We start from the raw sequence: 22,142 nt of genomic DNA, 5'->3' as shown, positions 1-22,142 counted from the left end.
CTTCCCTATAAGACACGACGTTAACCTTTTCTTTAATCTGTTCCATGTAAGCTCTTCTTGGTCTTCCCCTTCCTCTCTTTCCTTCTAGCTTTCCTTCTATGATGTTTTTAATGAATTCGTCGTGTCTTATTAGGTGTCCAATCATCTTGCCTCTTCTGTCCTCAATAATTCTCAGTATTTGTCTCTTTTCCCTTACTCTTACTAGCACTTCCTCATTTGTAACCCTTTCTGTCCAACTTATTCTTTCCATCCTCCTCCAACACCACATTTCAAAGGCCTCGAGTCTCTCTCTGTCCTTCTGTGTCAGTGTCCAAGTTTCACATCCATAGAGGGCTATGTATGTATTATTTAACATAACATAATAATTTAAGTGGGCCCAACACTCTAACCACTACACCACAATCTGCTTACGTCATAATGAGTAGCAGCGTCCTTCTTCAAGCGTCGCATGTTAGGGTTGGGGACGGCTGGCTCGTAGATCCATCGCTCAAGTGCACATTGGAACACATAACTGCAAAGTTACATTACTATAGAACGGCAACTTTCCGCTCCCCACCAGCGGCTGAGCTTGGTTTACCTCACCCCCTCGGTCTTACGAGTACTTTAGTCTTCAATTGTATGTCGTCAGACGTCACACACACAGATGCGCGTGTACGATATCGTCAATGTGTAGTGTCTGTGTAAAGCAAGGTGTTTTGTATGAGGTGTCCGAGGTGCAACTGGACTGCGCAGGTCGTTGTGAATGTGATGATGGGTTTTCATTTCAGCAACAAATGATGGGGATGGCTTTGTTCAAAGTTCTGCTGGTGTGTTTCTGGTTCTGGGTGGGGCTGTCACTCATCAACCTCTTCAAGTCTGCCGAGCTGTCCTTTGACAAGAGGCACTGCGTCATCCCGAAGACCATTCGCTTGGATAACTATGCTTGTAAGTCAATACAATACAGTACAGTACAGTACAGTACAGTACAGTACAGTACAATACAGTACAGTACAGTACAGTACAATACAAATACAGGGTGTTAGTGACATCGTAACGAAAACTTTGAGGGTTGATTCAGACCATGATTCTGAGATGATATCAGTTACTTTTTAGTAAACGTCAAAACATGAAATTATGGAATTTGTATGAAAAGGCAACATGTGACGTCATAGAAAAACGTGACAAAATGTCGCACTTATTATTATATTTTTCTTTATTAAAATTCATAAATAAGTTACTTAAATGGGAAAAAAACATTTTTGTCACCTTTAAATCTGTCTTTATTTAGTAAACAGATTTTCATAATTTATCATTGACCTAGGAAACCAGGTACTTATGCTCAATCTTATGAGAAGCCGCCATTGCTAGCCCATTGATGACGTAAGTGTTACCATTCAATTGGTATCTCCAACATTCCAAGGACGCGAATTTATATTATTGAAAATCAAGTGAATTACTGACTAAAGCCTTCCGAAGCACGGATCTTCTTACTTTCGGACAATCAGTTGATCAGCCTGTAATGTCCTAACCAAACTAGGGATCACAAAAGTGATTTTTGTGATATGTGACCACCGGGATTCGAACCCGGGGCCTCCGGATCGTGAGCCCAACGCTCAACCACTGGACCACAGAGGCCGTTGTGTTGCTGTTGCAGTTTCTTGTCATTTCTTCTCCTCAGCCATAATACTTTGCGAAGTGACGTAAATTCAAAAATGTTACTTTGACCTTCAACAAGTTTATCCATCTTCTTCTATCGTGTGGGTTGTAAGGTGAATTACCGACCTCATCAACCCTGGTGTCAGGGTTATTATTGAGCCGCCAAAGGCCCCTGACATGGCTCATTTATCCATGATTATTACGTTGAATAAATGATTCTTGTGCTGAGTGAGGCCCTTTTATCTCAGGACGTCCACAACCACCTTATGATCATTCTACTGAACATCCTCCTATGCTTTTTGTAATTGTTTTGTGAAAAGTTTTAAGTCATGTTATTATCTTGTCTTTGTGTGTGGCGTCCTTTAATAAAAAACAATTTATCATCATCAGCCCATTAACGTCCCCACTGCTGGGGCACGGGCCTCCCCTATGGATGGATAGGGAGATCGGGCCTTAAACCATCACGCGGGCCCAGTGCGGATTGATGGTTATTAACGACTACTAATGCAGCCAGGACCAACGGCTTAACGTGCCTTCCGAAGCACGGAGGAGCTCGAGATAAAAACTTTATTTTTTTGTGGTCACCCATCCTATGACCGGCCTTTGTGAAAGTTGCTTAATTTAAACAAACGCAGACCGAGCGCGTTTACCGCTGCGCCACCGAGCTCCTCAAACAATTTATATTCTATTATATTTCTATTCTATTCTGATTTCTGATATGGCGGTCACACTGGTATTGCCGTACTAACTTATTGCAGACTACCTAACCCAATTGGACGCTGAGGAAGTAAGCGTGAACTTGAAGCTGCATGGTCCCTTCATCCCCTATCTCCAGCAGAACAGAGAATACAATGAAGATTTGATGAGGACTGCTGAACAGAGGCCGTAAGTTAAAGTTAAAAGTTAAACATACATAACATAAACAGCCTATATACGTCCCACTGCTGGGCACAGGCCTCCCCTCAATCAACCGGAGGGGGTATGGAGCATACTCCACCACGCTGCTCTACTGCGGGTTGATGGAGGTGTTTTTACAGCTAACAGTCTGGACCAACGGCTTAACGTGCCCTCCGAAGCACGGAATCATCTTATCATCTTACTTTTCAGACAATCAGGTGACTCAAGCCTGCAAAGTCCTTACCAAACAAAGGACAGTCTCACAAAGTGATTACGACAATGTCCCCATCGGGAATCGAACCCGGACCTTCAGATCGTGAGCTTAACGCTCTAACCACTAGACCACGGAGGATGTTTCTATTAGGCCTCAAACTGGGTGACAGCGGCAACGGCGCGGCGGCGGCGGCGGTGCGGGGAGCGGCGCGTTCAAATGCTAAGATTTCTATTGAAGTGTTCTCGATCGCAGTGGCGCGGCGAGCGGGGTACGAGCGGTGCGCTCTAGTCGAGCGGTGTCTCTGCGTTTGAAACTTGCCTTTTTATTTCCTTTGTTCATTATAGGTATTCAGATCTTCTTTTGCCCATAATAAATCGTACGAAACAAAAGAACTACAATCGAAAATGCGTTGTCGCCGTTTCGACATCGCGTTCATTTGAGACACAACTCTATACCGCCACAACACCGCGCGATCTGCCCGCTGGCATCGAGAACGGAACAGCGGCCGGCGCGCCGCTCCCCGCGCCGCCATCGCCGCCGCGCCGCTGCCGCTGTCATCCAGTTTGAGGCCTTAAATTAACTCATTATTAGTAATTTAAGTCTAATCAATTACTTAATAATGATTTTCTGGGGAACAGAACCTAGAGAGTCCCTCATTCAGGGATAGCTTTTTTTTGACGTGACTTATTGTAGATTTGCCGCAGATGGCATTAACTACTTGGCCGGACAAATGGGGAGCGCTGAAGTCTCTCACCCGGTACAACGTTTAAGACAACAGGCCTGAGGGTGCCCAGTTGGGCGCGAACCTCTGCTCAGGACGTCGTCTGAGAGGAAAAATATTTGAATTGGTGGGTCGATAGTGATAAGCGCTGATTGAGGGAAAACGACGAAGGGGTCGGTATCGGGGTCCTAAAGTGTTCGGCGAAAGTCCCTAACGCACATTTTTTATGAGAACCGCCGTAGCCGGTTTAACCCCGCCACAGAATAAGGAATAGAACGGCAACTCTCCGCTCCCCACCAGCGTCTGAGCTGGGTTCACATTATCAATACGAGCGTCTGTGTGTGTGACGTCTGACACCATACGATTCAAGTCTAAACTATCCTCGAGGGGGTGAGGTAAACCTAGCTCAGCCGCTGGTGGGGAGCGGAAAGTTGCCGTTCTATAGTAATGTAACTTTGCAGGTATGTGTTCCAATGTGCACTTGAGCGATGGATCTACGAGCCAGCCATTCCCAACCCTAACATGCGACGCTTGAAGAAGGAAGCTGCCACACATTACGACGTAAGCAAATCTTCTATCGTGTGGGTTGTAAGGTGAATCACCAACCTCATTAACCCTGGTGTCAGGGTTTTTGTTAATACAAGAGAAGAAAATACCTGTAAGAAAGAAAACCTGAAAGAAAAAGATTAAAATTAGTAAAGAACAAAATAGCGTTCTCCGTCTCTTCTGTAGACCTTGTTCCTTCCGTCGTTACCATACAGCATAATTTTACACTCATCAGAAAAGAGAACTTTGCTCCACTGTAGGTATGACCAATTTAGGTGCTCACGTGCAAAGTTAAGGCGCGCTCTTCGATGGTCTGCAGTTAATTTCGGCCCATTTGCTGGCTTATGCGGTACCAGTCCACGATCCTTCAACCTTCTTCTAATTGTAGAGTCACTTACAGCCACCCTTCGTACAACACGAAGCCGCTGCTGCAGTTGAAAAGCGTTAAGGCGTCGATTTCTTAAAGAAGTTGTTACAATAAATCGATCATCTCGCTCAGAAGTGACCCGATTCCTGCCAGATCCTGAACGGCGCGTGAACAAACCAGTCTCCCGATAACGTTTATAGACTCTATGAACAGATGACAGGCTTAGATGCAGCTTGCAGCCACAACACGCTGACTAAGGCCAGAATCCAGCAATGCCACAACTTGGGCGGCTTCTGTGGGCGAAGTATCCATACGTTTTAGAAAAAAAACCTTTTTTCAGACGTCCCAAAGTCACAGTATTGAAATAAAAAACAAAAAGTTTAAGGATAGGCGCCAATTTTTAGTTTTTGAACGCTAAATGTACTCCAACCCTAAACACACATTTGTCTCAAAACAGTGATTCATTTCGTTTATAAGATAAACAAATGAAATTCTAATTTTGAATTTAGAATTTTCGCTTATTACTGTAATGGCCAAACTGCCAGCTATACATTTATGTATTTTTTGTCATCGTATGAATTCTTTTTTGTGTTAAATTCGGACAGAAACAATGAAAACGGAAGTGTTTCGATTTTTTTGTTAAAGTTTTATAGTATATACTTAACGTCGTCGCACATGCCGCCCGCGCCGCCCCGCCGCCGCCGCCGTATTGCGCCTGCGCACTGCAACCCGCGCCCACGCACCTCTCCCCGCTAGTTCCCTACATGCCCAGTTGCCATCCAGTGTTCGTTGAAACCATTGTTTGTATTACTAAGAATTGATTATAATCGTGTTGAAGACTTATTTTGGAGTTATTATTAATTTCACCAAGCAGACAACCCAGCAAGTAGGAAGGTACTTAACAGTTATGATTGAGCCGCCAAAGGCCCCTGACATGACTCATACAACGACTACGTACTTACATCAGTAAGTTGTAACCGCGGGACCAACGGCTTAACGTGCCTTCCGAAGCACGGATCGTCTTACTTTCGGACAATCAGATGATCAGCCTGTAATGTCCTATAACCAAACTAGGGATAACAAAGTAATTTTCGTGATGTCCCCACCGAGAATCGAACCCATGACCTCCGGATCGTGAGCCCAACGCTCAACCACTGGACCACGGAGGCCGTAGTTAGCAAATTGTTTTCACCTATGAGCGACTTTCCAGGCTACGTTCACCAAAATTAAAGCACATAATAACGGGTTCTTACCGCGTTTAAATGGGGATATGAGACTCCCGATATTTCGACACTGTTGCAAGTGCCATGATCACGGGATGACTGATGAGATTGGAGTGGAGTAGGTAGATCCATAATTTTCTACGGGCAGACATATCTGTCTACCCTCTTTCTCTGCCGCTTGTTTATGTTTTTGATACCGGAATGTTCGGAACCATCTGAACTCGCACGAAACTCACTATGACTCACTATGATCCCGTGATCATGGCACTTGCAACAGTGTCGAAATATCGGGAGTCTCATATCCCCATTTAAACGCGGTAAGAACCCGTTATTATGTGCTTTAATTATGATAATAACCGCGTAAACTTAAAACAATGTACGTTCACCAAATACAATATAATAATATGATTACCTAAGTACTTTCTCATTGCTCTGGTACATAATTATTCCAAAATACAATGTAATGGCAGAAGCATATATAAAAATAACTGTTGCTTGATATTTAGATCACACTAGCTTTTGCCCGTGACTTCGTCCGCGTGGCGTGTATCTATATTACGCGGTTTAGATTTTTTCATACAAATGTTTTTTCCCGCTAACTCCCGTTCCCGTGGGAATTTTGCAATATCCTGTTGCAACTAAGCTTTAAGTTTACTAAGGTACCTGCATGCCAAATTTCAAGCGTCTAACTTAAGCGGTTTAGATTTTTCGTACAAAAGGATTTTCCCCGTTCTCGTGGGAATTTCGGGAATTCCTTTCTTAATGCACCTCTACGGTACCTAAGCTACGTCCCTTCCAAATTTCAAGTGCCTACGTTTAGCCGTTTAGGCTGTGCGTTGATATGTCAGCCAGTCAGTTTCTCCTTTTATATATTTAGATTGTGTATAGAATTGTTGCTACCTATATTGCTTCTCTTTATTTTGATCAGAACAATAATGGGTGGAAGATGTAATTGTGCGTAGGTGTAATAAAAAGGGTTATCATGTATAATCCTTTTATCTCTTGTGTGAAGATAGATTTATGAATGGAATGTGCCGGTGTGCTTTTATGAATGGAATGTGCCGGTGTGCTATTTGTATTCTTGTGAGACAGTGAGAGTCCTCAGCGCTCCCCATTTGTCCAGCCAAGTAGTTGATACTATTTGCGGCATATACTTATACAATATCTAAGTCACGTCAAAAAAAGCTATTTGCATCTGTTGTGTAAAAACGGTGCCTGTTTGCTATTTACATCTTGTATTGTAGGTATGTGTAAAAACGGGATTTTTGTATGGAATGTGCCTGTTTACTATTTACATCTGTGTATTGTCTATGTAAAAGCGGGATATTTGTATGGAATGTGCCTGTTTGCTATTTACATTTGTGAATTGTCTATGTAAAAATTGAATTTTTGTATGGAATGTGCCTGTTTGCTATTTACATTTGTGTATTGTCTGTGTAAAAACGGGATTTTTGTATGGAATGTGCCTGTTTGCTATTTACATTTGTGTATTGTCTGTGTAAAAACGGGATTTTTGTATGGAATGTGCCTGTGTGCTATTTACATTTGTGTATTGTCTGTGTAAAAACGGGATTTATGTATGGAATGTGCCTGTTTGCTATTTGCAGGTATCTCCGACTGGTTACGCGAAGATTATGATGACGAATAAATCTGGAGACTTCCACAGAGAACCTTTGGATTACAACAACTACCCGCGCCAAGCCAGACTATCTTTGCCGAAGACAACCTTCGGAAACGCTACAGGTAACAGTTGCCTGAAGGTAATTTCTTCAATAACATGTTGTCCCCATTTTTACCGACTTCAAAAAAGGACGAGGTTCTTAATTCAACCGTATTTTTTTTTCATGTTTGTTCGCGGATAACTTTGTCCTTTATGAACCGATTTTGATAATTCTTTTTTTGTCTGCTATTTGTTTGTACCTATTTTTGTGTTGTGTCGTAGAATAAAGAATTATACAAATATACTTGATTGCACTAAAATAAAAGGCAATATAATTACAAAAGACTCTAAATTAGGTACACGGCAAATGGCGGCCTTATCAGTTAAAGCGACACTAATAATAATACTACGAGAACGGCAACTCTCCGCTCCCCACCAGCGGCTGAGCTAGGTTTACCTCACCCCCTCGGTCTTACTTTAGCCTTCAATCGTATGGCGTCGTCGCGCACACAGATGCGCGTGTATGATAACGTCAATGTGTAGTGTCTGTGTAAAACAAGGTGTTTTGTATGAAGTGCCCGGGTGTGGCATAGATCTTCTTCTATCGTGTAGATTGTGAGGTGAATTACCAATCCCATCAACCCTGGTGTCTGGGTCTGGTGGCATGGATGAGTGATATAAAAATAAAAAAAAACTAACTTGTGTGTATTATACAGCCTCCGCGGTCTAGTGGTTAGAGCGTTAGGCTCACGATCTGGAGGTCCGGGTTCGATTCCCGATGGGGACATTATCGAGATCACTTTGTGAGACTGTCCTTTGTTTGGTAAGAACTTTTTAGGCTTGAATCACCTGATTGTCCGAAAAAGTAAGATGATTCCGTGTTCGGAGGGCACGTTAAGCCGTTGGTCCCGGCTATTAGCCGGAAAACACCTCCTGCTGCTCCGCATTGGAGCAGCGTGGTGGAGTATGCTCCATACCCGCTCCGGTTGATTGTAGAGAGGCCTGTGCTCAGCAGTGGGATGTACGGTCACGAGCATTAATATGTATACACTTTGGTACCATGTCACATTAACTTTGTTGACAAATTGAACTGTAAGTCTCACTAAATGTCAAATATGTTAGTGCGACAGAGTCCTAAAGTGGGTACATTATATTGCTCATGACTGTATATAGGCTGTTTATGTGTTGTGTGTGTATTGTACAGGTGCTTCGGTCTTCTACGCACTCGGCTTCGGAGTCGATGCATTGCAGAACAAATCGGTACCTTTCAGCTTGGAGTACAATGTGGACGTTATCAGTATGAGGACTAGGGTCCTTATTGGAATGATTGCTCTGATCGTTTTGGGCGCGCTTGTTACTCTGACGGTAAGGCTCACAACTATGCAGGTTAGTGACATCGTAACGAATCATCATTAGCCGTACTACACCCACTGCTGGGCATAGGCCTCCCCCAAGGATCTCCACGACGATCGGGGAATTTCAATAAAAATCATGTCTTTTTGTGTTTTAATAAATTATTTTCAATTCGCCACTTTTGCGATGGAAAATTCCACTTGATATTTTAATTCAAAAATATCTTTATTCAGTAGGTAACATAGTTACACTTTGAATCGTCAATTTTTACATAACGAACGTCTCATCCGTCTAAAACTACTGCAGCTTCTCACAACCTGTATAGCCGGGGAAAAGAAGCTGCAAGAAAAACCTCGGCACAGGGCCCTAGACATTGTTTTAAAAAATAATACTTAATCATAAAATATTATTATACAGTTGAGTAATTTAGGTGCCTGATATCAGTTCTCAGTCAGTTAATCCCATGCATTCATAATCTTCTAAATAATCACTAAACTTATAATAACCTATTACATCGTTTAGTGACATCGTAACGAATACTGAGAAAATTTGCGATGGAAAATTCCACTTGATATTAACTCAGAATAACGAGCAGAATCATCCCCCTCAGTATTCGTTACGATGTCACTTACACCCCGCACAAGTACGTCCAAGTAGCCTCATACAAGTACGTATGGATGTTAGTGACACCGTAACGAATACTGAGGGGGATGATTCAGACCATGATTCTGGGTTAAAAGAGGAATTTCCCATCGGAAAATTAATGAAAAATTTTGCGTTTTTTTTTTAAATCATTTTCAGTTTCTACACTTTGGAAAATGCCACTTGATATCAGCTCAGAATCATGGCCTGAATCATCCCCCTCAGTATTCGTTTAGTTACGTCACTGACACCCTGTATTCTACCCCAAACTACCCCCCCCGCCCTTGTGTCACCTGTAGGCGACGGAATAGAGAGGGTATGCTTAAGCGAGACAGACGATGACCCTGTCATTTTGCAGATAAATCGTGGCGTAGCTGCGTTTGTAGCGATGTGTACCGCGCTGGCGGGGTATGTGAAGACTGGGCGAGATCTGGAGGTGAGGCGCTTCTGATCATTTACGTCACTACCACAAATACCGGCCTCTGTGGTCCAGTGGTTGAGCGTTGGACTCACGATCCGGAGGCCCCGGTATCAAATCCCTGTGGGGACATATCACAAAAATCACTTTGTGATCCTTGGTTTGGTTAGGACATTACAGGCTGATCACCTGACTGTCCAAAAGTAAGATGATCCGTGCTTCGGAAGGCACGTTAAGCCGTTGGTCCCGGTTACTACTTACTGATGTAAGTAAGTAGTCGTTACATGAGTCATGTCAGGGGCCTTTGGCGGCTTAATAGTAACCCTGACACCAGGGTTGATGGGGTTGGTAGTTCACCTCACAACCCACACGACAGTAGTAGTTAGATGACAGGAATAGCCCCAGTGGAAGGCAGAGAAGATGACTCTGTCCCCCCTGGGGCCAGCAATGTTCTTGTGTGAAACCAAAACCAACAGGGAACTATTATTATCGTTAATTGCCATGCATTAATTGATTTTTCTTTCGTTTTTTTTTTGTGAATGTCAGGTTATGGAGATGGGCCAGTGGCTGAATGCGGACCTTATCCTGTATCTGTTCTTCATAATGCTGCTGGTGTCAGTGCTCGTGGAAACGAGGATCTACTCCTGTATAGCTTATCACTTCATCATGGTAAGACAATGTACTAAAATTAACAGGGGGTTAAAATGGCCACATCGAAGTAATTCATCTAAGAAAGCAATATTGCAATTTGACATTTGCGCATATAAAAGTAAGTGCGCAAGGCAAACAAATGTCAAATAGCAATATTGCTTTCTTAGATGAATTGCTTCGATGTGGCAATTTTAACCCCCCAGAACGTTACAAGGCGATGCTCACATGACGCGGTCAATGAACGACCTCATCAGCCCTGGTGACAGGGTTACTATTGAGCCGCCAAAGGCCCCTGACATGGCTCATGTGACGACTACATACTTAACTAATTAGTACCCGAGAATGACTGCTTAACGTTTGGCGTACCTTTCGAAGCCCGGATCATTTTACGGTCGGAATATCGGAAGCCTGCAATGTTCTAAGCAAACTGGGGATCACGAAGTGATTTTAGTGATATGTCCCAACAGAGAATCGAACTTGTTACCTCCAGATCGAAAGGCCAACGCTCTAACCACTAGACCACTGAGGCCGGTATCTCCTAACGTCTCCTATGCCCTAGTGCCTCAAAACTCTTAAGGTTATTACTAGAATAACAGCTATCTCGCTCTTATTGTAATGCTTTGTTTCAGTTCTCACAACAAAGTGTTGGAACAGCTATATTGCTGATCAATGTCCTGCCAGCCGTCCTGTGTATTTACTTCAACAACATGTTTATTGCTTTGTTGTTTGCGCCTCTGGTAATCAGGTAATATAAATACCCAATACGGATACGTGCACGCAAGCGCACAGACACGCACGCACCAATGCACGCACGCACTCACACACGCACGCACGCACCCAAACACGCACACACGCACCTAAACATGCACGGACGCACCTAAACACGCACGCACGCACGTACGCACTCTCAGACGACGCTTATGTCGAAGTTCGTGCCCGACTAGGCACTCTCAGGCCTGTTGTCTTAAATTTTGAAACGGGTGAGAATTAAGCATAGAATAAGGAATAGTACTACGTATAGAACGGCAACTCTCCGCCCCCCACCAGCGTCTGAGCTAGGTTTACCTCGACCCTCCTCGAACACAGTTTAGACTTGAATCGTGAAGGCTGCGCGCGCACCGTTGTTTTTATTTTTTATCAGTTTAGTTTATATGTTCGAATTTTGAAATTGGACGCCGATGTTCTTTTGTCTGATTCGAATATTTGCCCGCGCTGGGTATGCCTGCGCGGCGCCTATAAATATTTATTTTTCATGGTTGATTGTTCATCATTACATGCTAATACATTGTTTTAATTTTACGCGGTTATTATCGTAATTAAAACAAATAATAACGGGTTCTTACCGCATTTAAAATAGGGATATGAGACTCCCGATATTAAACGCGGTCCCTATTTTAAACGCGGTAAGAACACGTTATTATGTGTTTTAATACATGCTAATAATTTGCAATACAATTGAACCTAGGTTAAGTGGTCACAGTAAAAATAATGTGGATGCAATTAATTAGTTCAGTGATTTTTTTAAGTCAAGTGTAAAACCTATTTACGTATATTATTCAACATTTCTTGATTGTAATTTGTGTGGTAAATAAATAAATAAATATTAACTGAAAATTAAAAAAAACATCTTTAGTAAGTAGTACCTAAGTAAAGACGGTTAAATTAGGTATTGTAATTGGCAGCCCTCAGACATCACACACACAGATGCGCGTGTTGATAATGTCAATGTGTAGTGTCTGTGTGAAACGAGGTTGATTGTATGAAGTGTCCGGGTGTGACTTAAGGCTCACCCCAAGCGCTCCCGATTTGTCCGGCCAAGTAGTTAATGCCATTACGGCAAATCTACAAAAGGCACTAACAAAAAAAAACACAAAAAACGCAAAATTCATGATTTCTTTTAGTTTTTTTTAAATTATTTTCTATTCTATACTTTTGCGATGAAAATTTTCACTTGATATTAACTCAGAATAATCAGCTGAATCGTTACGGTGTCACTAACACCCATACCTACTTGTATGGCTACAGTAATGTACTTGTGCGGGGTGTAAGTGACATCGTAACGAATACTGAGGGGGATGATTCAGACCATAATTCTGAGTTGATATCAAGTGGAATTTTCGGTCGGAAAATTCATGAAAATTGTTGTTTTTTTTTAAATTATTTTCTGTTCCATACTTTTGCGACGGAAAATTCCACTTGATATCATCTCAGAATCATGGTCTCAATCATCCCTTCAAAGTTTTCGTTACGATGGCACTAACACCCTGTATATATACGCACGCACGCACGCATGGTTGTGGCATACTCTCAATCATTTTGTAATGCCACGTAGGTACCCTGGATAGAAACGCCGCATTTTTCTTTTCTTTTTCAGGTTAATGGAACTCCTGGATCGGAACCCGTTCCCAGTGTTGATCAACCTGATGATGATCTGCAACATCTGTGGCAAGGCTTACGTCGGCACCTTCATTGTCAAGGACATCCTCAATCACATTGAGGCTAAAAACGCTGTAAGTATAACCACACAAGCCATTCAAGGAAAAAAAACTACTACGTCATGTTGACGGACCAATCGCAATAAGTTTTGTAGTATATTTCGTCTCTGATGTCGCGAACTGACGGACGTTAGGTTCAAGATAAAATTCTAATTAGGTAGTAAATAAAGACAGATTTAGAACTAACGAAAAACATTTTCGTTTTTCTATTTAACTTATTTATGAATTTTCCAGCAACAACAGTAACTGTCAGTACTATTCAGAGGCGGAGGACAGGAGTCCTAGTACGGCTTTGTAATAGACTACTCTGGGCGCCATCCCACTCGCGTCAGACACAGTACTGCGGGGCGGAAGGCAAGAGGGAAACCACTGCCCTATTTTTCCCTAAAAAGTAGCATGGAGAATGCTGCACCGACAAGAGCGTGGCTCTTAAATTGATGATGAATTTTCCAAAACAACGTAATAATAAGTCCGACAGGTTTATGACGTTTTTCTATGACGTCACAGTGTGCTTTTTCATACAAATTCCATAGTAAATTTGTGTTTTGACGTTTAGTAAAAAGTACCTGATTTGACTAGTTGGAAAAAAAATATAGAATTAAAAATACCTAAGAAAATCATGAATTTTGCGTCGGAATACTCCACCTGATATTAACTCGGAATCATGGTCTGAATCATCCCTCTCAGTATTCGTTACGATGCCACTAACACCCTGTATAACTAAATATTTATTGTTTCAGAAAATAGATTTAAAGAAGATAATGGATGTCTGCCTGAACCCATGTTTGATCATAGCGTTAATCACGGGAGGCGTTTGGTACCTTGTATACACTTTCATAAAACCACACGAATACAGAAAACGGCTGGATGTGGCAGGTTTGTTGACATTATATAAAATACTGAATCACTAACACACACACACACACACCCACACGCATACGCACACGCACACGCACACGCACACGCACACGAACTCACCCTCACTTTTCTCGCACGCATACACATGTCATAGTTTATAAATGTCTTAAGCTTGTTATGGAATCTTTTACTAATTATGCTTTGTCTTACTACTTCACTATCTACTTTTTACTTTAAGTACAGGGTCAGCTACTTGAATATAATCATTGTTTTTTTTTAAGAACCACCTCACGGCCGAACACTGACTCTTATGATACAGGTTCTTACCTAAAAGTCTACTCTTTGCTAAAAGTTTGAATGTATGTTTTGAGTCAATAAATATTTTTATTTTTTATTTATTTAAATTACTTCACAGAAACCGAGCAGCTAATGGCGCTGTGGAACAGGTTGTCTCACTCCATTCCTGACATGAGCCTACATTGGCACTACATTCGTCTGCAGATCCGACAGAAGAGGTTCCAACTGAACGAGAAACTGGAAGCTTTGAAGATGCAGGAGATTCCACAGTACAAAGAGACCAGGTCTCCGGCCTACTATAAGGAATTGCGCGCGGATGTTAGTTTTCTTTTAATTAACATAACATCAGCTCAGCACCAATTTAAGAGGCACGCTCTTAGGCTGGTATTAATAAACTAATCTCAGCTTCGAGACTGCCCTCAAGATCATGTCAATGTGACAGTTCTCATATAAAAACAGAGACTTGAGCATGATCTTGAGAGCAGTCTCAGCTGAGATTCGTTTATTAATACCACCCTTAATGTCGTCGAGGTCGTCAAGAGCGACTTTTTTAGGCAAAAAAAAGGCAGTGGTTTCCCTCTTGCCTTCTGCCCCGCAGTTGCCGGCCCTAGGGTGAGACAGACAGAGTGTCTTCCCGCCACTGGGGCAATTCCTGTTCGGTGCGTCCTTGCCGCAGGGGTGGGCGCCGTAGGCCGGAGTGAGATGGTGGCTGAGGTGGCGAATAGGGACCCAGACCTACAGGGTCAAACTTAGAACCCTTGCCCAGGGATACGTGTGAATACCTCAACGGTTCCGGAGGTGGAGAAGGGAGCCATCGGTACGACAATGCAGGACCGAAGATGCAAGTCACAGGGGACTATAACCTGGAACCTGACAGAGGGCAGCAGTAACTATCGGTTCTATTAGGCAGAAGACAAGAGAACAGCTTTGATAGACTACTCTGGATGCCATCCCACTCCCCACTCGCCTAGCAGCTGTCTTGACGCTGGTATGGGGCATACTCCACTACGCTGCGCCACTGCAGATGCTCCATATCGTAACGAAAGCTTTGGGGGATGGTTCAAACCATGATTCTAAGTTGATATCAAGTAGGATTTCCTGTTATTAAATTAGCTTCATTTTCATAGTTTGCGACGGAATATTTCACAGGTCATGAGCTGAATCAGGCCAACAGTATTTGGTACAGTGTCAGTAACAGAGTGTTTTAGTCTCTTTATGTGATTCAAATTCAAAATTATCTTTATTTAGTAAGTAACATAGTTTTGCACTTTGAATCGTCATTTTTTACATAACGAACGTCTCGTCCGCGTAATACTACTGCAGTTAAAACACAGTCATAACGGGTTATTACCGCGTCTAAAGTAGGGATATGAGACTCCCGATATTTCGACACTGTTGCATGTGCCATGATCACGGGATGACTGATGAGATTGAAGTGGAGTAGGTAGATCTATAATTTTCTACGAGAAAAGAAGAAGAAGGTAGACAGATATGTCTGCCCGTAGAAAATTATGGATCTACCTACTCCACTCCAATCCCATCAGTCATCCCGTGATCATGGCACTTGCAACAGTGTCGAAATATCGGGAGTCTCATATCCCTACTTTAAACGCGGTAAGAACCCGTTATTATGTGTTTTAATTATGATAATAACCGCGTAAACTTAAAACAATGTATATAATGTTTTTTTAACCTTTACTGGGGATGGGGGAGATACCCGAAGGCATTGACGAGGCCTAAGAAGGCGCGAGCTCGCCAAGAAGGTGCCTGTTCACTCTGGCCTTGAAAGCACCCGGGTTATATGCATTCGGACATACAGAGGACGGCAGAGAATTCCACTTCGATTTTGTCCACAGAATACTGTGTACAATTGGTACCTGGTGGGGAAATGTGCGCTTGCGGCGATAGCCTTCATCATTCTTATGACACATTACACGTACAATTACTACATCAATAGTATTCATCGGCATAGTAAGTACCTACTTTCATCATCCCGCATCATCCCGTTTTTCACAGGGTCCGCTTACCTAACCTGAAGATTTATTAAAAAAAAAGGATGAAAAAAAAAGTATACAACACGTCCTAGACTAAATTTTTAGTAATATTAATTTCTATTGTAAGTTATAGAAAATAGACTAGTGTCTAAAACTGTGAATTATTATAATTATATATTTATCTATCACAACCACATAACACTGTGAATAAAAAACAGTACACACCCTAAAGTTGACGAAGTGTTACATCAATAGTGTAACACGGATCACCTTCTCCAAAGTAAAAAATGAATGTCTCATGAGTTTTCGGGTGTATAAAGTCTCTGGCCCCATGCCGGAGGACTCACTGACGAAAATACAATTGACAGGTCCGGTTTTTTACAGAAACGACTGCCTGTCTGACCTTCCAACGCGCGAAGGGAAAACCAGCCCAAAACAGAGGTCGTCATACCTCCGAAAATGCATTTCTCGGGAATGTGGGTTTCCTCGCGATGTTTTCCTTCACCGCTGAGCACGTGATAATCATTTGTAATCCAAACATGAATTCGCACAGTTGAGTGTTGGGCTCATAATTCGCAGGTCATGGTACATGCAGTCGACCCAACTAGCATCCCTTCGTTAATTTTTCCTTCATCATCTATACTTCTTCATGTTTTCTTCTTCTTCATGTTTGTTTTCTTAATATCATTTTATCTTTTCTTCTCCATATTTTCTTCTTCCTTCTTCAAATTTCCTCCTTCATCCGTTCTTCTTCATCTTTCTTTGTTCATATTTCCTTCCTTCAACCTTCCTTATTATTCCAGGCCCCTTGAGACTGGGCTTCATCGCTCTGTTCTGTATACTCCTGCTACTCCTCCTGCTCCACTCCAGAGACTACGAGCTGCTGATGAAGAGGATCGACTGGCAGACCATCGTGATCTTCCTGTCGCTCGGAGTCATCACCTCGGTTAGTTAGACTCATGTCCAAATCTTCATCTATCGTGTGGGTTGTGAGGTGGATTACCATCCTCGTCAACCCTGAGTTATCATTGAGCTATCAAAGGCACACGACTCATGTAACGACTACGGATCTTGCATCAGTAAGTAGTAACTGGAACGGCTTAAGCACGCATTATCTTACTTTCGGACAATCGAGTGATCAGCCTGTAATGTCCTAACCAAACTAAGGGATCACACAGTGATTTTGTTATAACGTACTTTCTGATGATTATTTGTACAGGTATTTACCACACTGACTGCGCACATGGATGACTACCTCTGGAAGTTGTATGGGACCACGATGACGGGGTCCCGCAAGAGAAAGGTCCATAAAGTGTTCGCGCAAATGTTATCTGTGAGTATTGCTCATGATTTTACACTTTTTTTAAAACACTACGCCACCCTACTACTATGACTTACACTACTATCACTTACTACATCACCCTACTACTATCATTTATTACATCACCCATCTACTATCACTTACACTTACTGCGCCACACTACTACTATCACTTACTACATCACCCTACTACTATCACTTACTACATCACCCTTCTACTATCCCTTTCACTTTCTGCGCCACACTACTACTATCACTTACTACATCACCCTACTACTATCATTTATTACATCACCCATCTACTATCACTTACACTTACTGCGCCACACTACTACTATCACTTACTACATCACCCTACTACTATCACTTACTACATCACCCATTACTATCATTTATTACATCACCCTTCTACTATCCCTTTCACTTTCTGCGCCACACTACTACTATCACTTACTACATCACCCTACTACTATCACTTACTACATCACCCTACTACCAGTGTTGGGCAAAAAGTAATTAGATTATTCATTGTTGATTACGACTACTTTTTGTAATCTACAATCATGATTACAGATTACAGACGTAATAATCTGTAATCATAATTACAAAATAAGAAATTCAATCAAGAGTTTAATCTTGACATTGATTACAGATTAATAAATCTAAATTGTAATTTAGATTAATTGATTACATAATTTTACTTAGGTTTCAAATTAAAGAACATAATTATTTGATATCCATATTTTCTTAATCATGTTAATTGTACAAAAACACTGATCATACTTTAGCATTGATTATTATAATTAAAGAAAGACGCAAAAAAAATAATTAATTATTAATGATGAAATTTATGTTTATATCCAACTATGTATATGTACCCTTGCACTGTGGCTGTATAAAAAAATCTTTTGCCATTTTAGACTGTAACGCTGTAGGTAAGAATTTTAATAAAATTATTACTTAATTGGCAAATAAATAATATTTATCAACATATTTTTAATATTTATTAAATCACGTAATCATTGATTAATAACTACTGTAATCATGATTAAATATTACATGTAATTAAGATTGATAGTAGTCAAAGATACAAAGTAATCACGATTGATGTAATTATGATTACATTAAATCAGATTACTAATCTGATTACAAAAGTAATCGATTACGCCCAACTCTGCCTACTACTATCATTTATTACATCACCCTTCTACTTTCACTTTCTGTGTCACACTATTACTATCCTTACTACTTACATCACACTACTACTCTCTTCTTTTCTACTATGACTTTCTTTTGTAAGTATTGTTTTAAATTATTTTCAATTTTAAACTTTTGCAAAGGAAAATTCCACTTGGTATTAACCCAGAATCATGGTCTGAATCATCCCCCTCAGTATTCGTTACGGTCGGTCAATTACACCCCGTACGGTCACGATTAATATGTATGGGTCATTCTTCTTTTTTATCGACAATAAGAAGTCATTTTCTCGTTATATCGGATTTAACATCTTTCATTATAACGGCAATAAATATTTAAAAAACATCATATAGAGATGTGTCTGTAGAGGAGTATTTAGTGTTTCTCTTTATCTTGGTAATATACTGTTCCTTGCAGGCGCATTGCAAAATATATTGTGACAGAGTGGTCCTTTTCATCGGAGACAGCATTTCGATTTACCACTCTGTCACAGAATTTTGTGAAAAACAACCAAGCTACGTTAATCACTAATCGAGGAACCGATTAGTATTTCGCTAGTATTTTAAGTATAATAAGATAACTATATTTTTGGACAATGGAAAGAATAAATAAAATTCTAAAACATATAACATATCAGAGCGAAGGACAGATCATTGTCGATAAAAAAGAAGAAGGACCCGTATACACTTTGAATCCACGTCACATTAGCCTTTTTGACATATTAAACCGTAAGTCTCATTAAATGTAAAGTATGATATTGCGACGGGATTCTAAAGTGGGTCATCATCATCAGCCCATAAACGTCCCCACTGTTGGGGCACGGGCCTTCCCTATGGATGGATAGGGAGATCGGGCCTTAAACCACCACGCGGGCCCAGTGCGGATTGGTGGTTATTAACGACTGCTAATGCAGCCGGGACCAATGGCTTAACGTGCCTTCCGAAGCACGGAGGAGCTCGAGATGAAAACTTTTTTTTTTGTGGTCACCCATCCTATGACCGGCCTCTGCGAAAGTTGCTTTACGTCAACAATCGCAGACCGAGCGCGTTTACCGCTGCGCCACCGAGCTCCTCAAGTGGGTACCTACATGATATTGTTCATGACTGTACCTATGTATGTGTGTGTATGTATGTGTGTACATAACATTCATATACTGCCTATATACGTACCACTGCTGGGCACAGGCCTCCCCTCAATCAACCGGTATGGAGCATACTCCACCACGCTGCTCCAATGCGGGTTGGTGGAGGTGTTTTTACGGCTAATAGCCGGGACCAACGGCTTAACGTGCCCCCCAAAGGACAGTATCACAAAGTGATTTCGACAATGTCCCCATCGGGAATCAAACCCGGACCTCCAGATCGTGAGCCTAACGCTCTAACCACTAGACCACGGAGGCTGTATGTGTATATGTGTCTGTATTTTCTGTTCTCTTCCAGTACTGCTCAGTGACCGGGATAGCCAATGAGTATACCATATCGAAATTCTTCCTGGATACGGTGCTGACCTTCTCCGTGTTCAGAGGTCTGGACGCGATTGGAGAAATCATGGGAGGGTTCATGATGGCTACCGGCTTTTGGGGTAAGTCACATTGAAAATCCAAGATTTAAGTCTCTCTCTCTCTATTTAAGAGCTGCGCTCTTGTCGGTTGAGTAATCGCCATTCCTCTCTTCTTCCCACCAAAACCTTCACCTCCCGATACGACACGACCTGCACCTTCTCTTTTCTGATTTAAGTAAGTAATTAGTATTTTATTTTAGTAAGTAGTTATTAGTAAGTGATTTATGTTAGTATTTAAGTTGTTTCTAAATGTTTGTTTCCTGGTAGTGGTTGCCTGGAGGGAATTCCTCTAGAGCAATAAGGCTGCCCAAATTGTACTGTATTCATGTGTAGCCGGGACCAACGGCTTAACGTGCCCTCCAAAGGACAGTCTCACAAAGTGATTTCGACAATGTCCCCGATTGTATTGTGTGTCTGATTGTTGAAATTTAATTCTGTGCAATAAGGTATATTTGATTTGCTAATTTTCATAATTAAAAATGTTGGCCTAATGTCCACCTGCAAACTGTACCTACCATTTTTAAAGCGAAAAATAAATAAAGCGAAGCGATAAATGAATTATGTCTTAGAGGAACACAGTTTGCAGTTGGTCAATGGTGAGTGATAAACATAAATGTATTCGAAAACAAATTCGAAAATCATTAGTTTACGCCCGTATTGGGATTCGAAACTGCGACCTCAGAGTGAGAGTCGAGCGTTCTTCCAAGTGAGCTACCACGGCGTTGGTAGTTGCGGCTTCCAAATACATCCCGCTTAGGGACGGTAATGAAAAGTATCGGCGTCCGTAGGACGTAATATACGATCCCGTCGACCCGATTACTCTAGCCATAGAGGCGGCCAATCAGCTCGCGACACCAAACACTTCAGGGCCCCGATACCGATGATACCCCGCGTCGACGGTTTCCCTCAATTAGCGCTTATCACTATCGACCCACTAGGGTCGATTAATTCTTTCAAATATTTTTCCTCTCAGACGACGCCCTGAGCCGAGGTTCGCGCCCAACTGGGCACCCTCAGGCCTGTTGTCTTAAACGTTGTACCGGGTGAGAGCCTTCAGCGCTCCCCATTTGTCCGGCCAAGTACCTTTAGGTCCATAAGGTCCAAATCCCGAAATGTCCAGCGGGTGCAAAACGTCCAAATCCCAGAATGTCCATATCCCAAAAAGTCCAAATCCCAGAATGTCCATGTCCCAGAAAGACCAAATCCCAGAATGTCCATGTCCCAATATGTCCAAATCCCAGAATGTCCATATACCTAATTAACAACTTGTTTTTTTTTTTTCAATCCATCGTATAACGATTGTTAGGGACACCGTCCCAAAAACTTGGAGGCGTGATTCCCATGGCCCATGATTCTGAGATAGTATTAAGTGGAATTTCCCGCATCTGCGGCAAATCTACAATAAATTAAAAAATCCGACTTGCAACCTATCAGATTATATTGTTTTTTTTAGGTACTGCAACAATTCTGGGCACCGGCGCAAACCTATTGATAGCGGGATTGTCTGAAACCAACGGATATCAAATGAGATTTATTAAGCACATGCGATACGGACTACCTTTCGCTCTCATGTCCATCATTCTCCTTTACATCTTCATATCCACGAAATATTTACTCTAAAATCATTAACTATTTTGACTCTAGGGGTGGTATTAATAAACTTATTTCAGCTTTGAGACTGCTCTGTCATGTCAATGTGACAGTTCTTCCATAAAAACAGGGACTTGAGCATGATCTTGAGGGCAGTGTCAGCTGAGAAATGAAATGAAAATTTATTACAATAAATGTGGTAAGTATATCGAAGTAAAGCTTATAGCGCTCAGCACATTTAGTCATGTTGTGACATACAATAATAACTAAGTACTTACATAAAGTACTGAAAAATATTACAAAAATACTTATCTATATAAAAAAAGAAAAAAAGAACCTATTTATAAACTGAAAAACTCACTTAAGCTATAAAACTGCTTCACCTTTAACCACTTTTTGAGTTGGGATCGAAACTTAAAATGGGGTAGCTCTTTAATATGGGACGGAATGGCGTTATATGTCCTCACACACATAGAATGACAATTTTTATAATAAATTGTAGTT

At 41.5% G+C, this 22,142-nt stretch overlaps 2 protein-coding genes across 2 annotated transcripts; both read left to right on the top strand.

The window, feature by feature from the left end:
• Window positions 1-10,809: 10,809 nt before the first annotated feature.
• On the top strand, window positions 10,810-14,011 carry LOC126379086 (uncharacterized). The gene is made up of 4 exons (XM_050027648.1): window positions 10,810-11,072; window positions 12,702-12,837; window positions 13,563-13,698; window positions 13,962-14,011. Exons 1-4 carry the CDS (start codon window positions 11,035-11,037, stop codon window positions 14,009-14,011), a joined length of 360 nt encoding a protein of 119 aa, XP_049883605.1. The 5' UTR covers window positions 10,810-11,034.
• Window positions 14,012-14,114: 103 nt separating this feature from the next.
• On the top strand, window positions 14,115-21,679 carry LOC126379252 (uncharacterized). The gene is made up of 6 exons (XM_050027952.1): window positions 14,115-14,295; window positions 15,834-15,948; window positions 16,775-16,917; window positions 17,191-17,304; window positions 19,928-20,069; window positions 21,502-21,679. The coding sequence occupies exons 1-6, from the start codon at window positions 14,149-14,151 to the stop codon at window positions 21,666-21,668; spliced, it is 828 nt and encodes a 275-aa protein (XP_049883909.1). The 5' UTR covers window positions 14,115-14,148; the 3' UTR covers window positions 21,669-21,679.
• Window positions 21,680-22,142: the final 463 nt, after the last annotated feature.

This window comes from Pectinophora gossypiella, chromosome 28 (genome assembly GCF_024362695.1).
Source record: "Pectinophora gossypiella chromosome 28, ilPecGoss1.1, whole genome shotgun sequence".
NCBI classification, from domain to species: Eukaryota; Metazoa; Arthropoda; class Insecta; order Lepidoptera; family Gelechiidae; genus Pectinophora; species Pectinophora gossypiella.
The sequence above is the reverse complement of the archived record's forward strand: the minus strand, read 5'-3'. Positions and strand labels throughout refer to the sequence as shown.

What these genes read in the sequence shown, in the direction of transcription:
- LOC126379086 (XM_050027648.1), top strand. Translation starts at nt 11,035, where the DNA reads ATGTTTATTGCTTTGTTGTTTGCGCCTCTGGTAATCAG. An exon ending in ACATTGAGGCTAAAAACGCT is followed by an intron (nt 12,838 to 13,562) that starts GTAAGTATAACC and finishes TTATTGTTTCAG; the next exon opens with AAAATAGATTTAAAGAAGAT. An exon ending in AAAACGGCTGGATGTGGCAG is followed by an intron (nt 13,699 to 13,961) that starts GTTTGTTGACAT and finishes TTTTTTTTTAAG; the next exon opens with AACCACCTCACGGCCGAACA.
- LOC126379252 (XM_050027952.1), top strand. Translation starts at nt 14,149, where the DNA reads ATGAGCCTACATTGGCACTACATTCGTCTGCAGATCCGACAGAAGAGG. An exon ending in CGCTCGGAGTCATCACCTCG is followed by an intron (nt 16,918 to 17,190) that starts GTTAGTTAGACT and finishes TTATTTGTACAG; the next exon opens with GTATTTACCACACTGACTGC. An exon ending in TGTTCGCGCAAATGTTATCT is followed by an intron (nt 17,305 to 19,927) that starts GTGAGTATTGCT and finishes GTTCTCTTCCAG; the next exon opens with TACTGCTCAGTGACCGGGAT.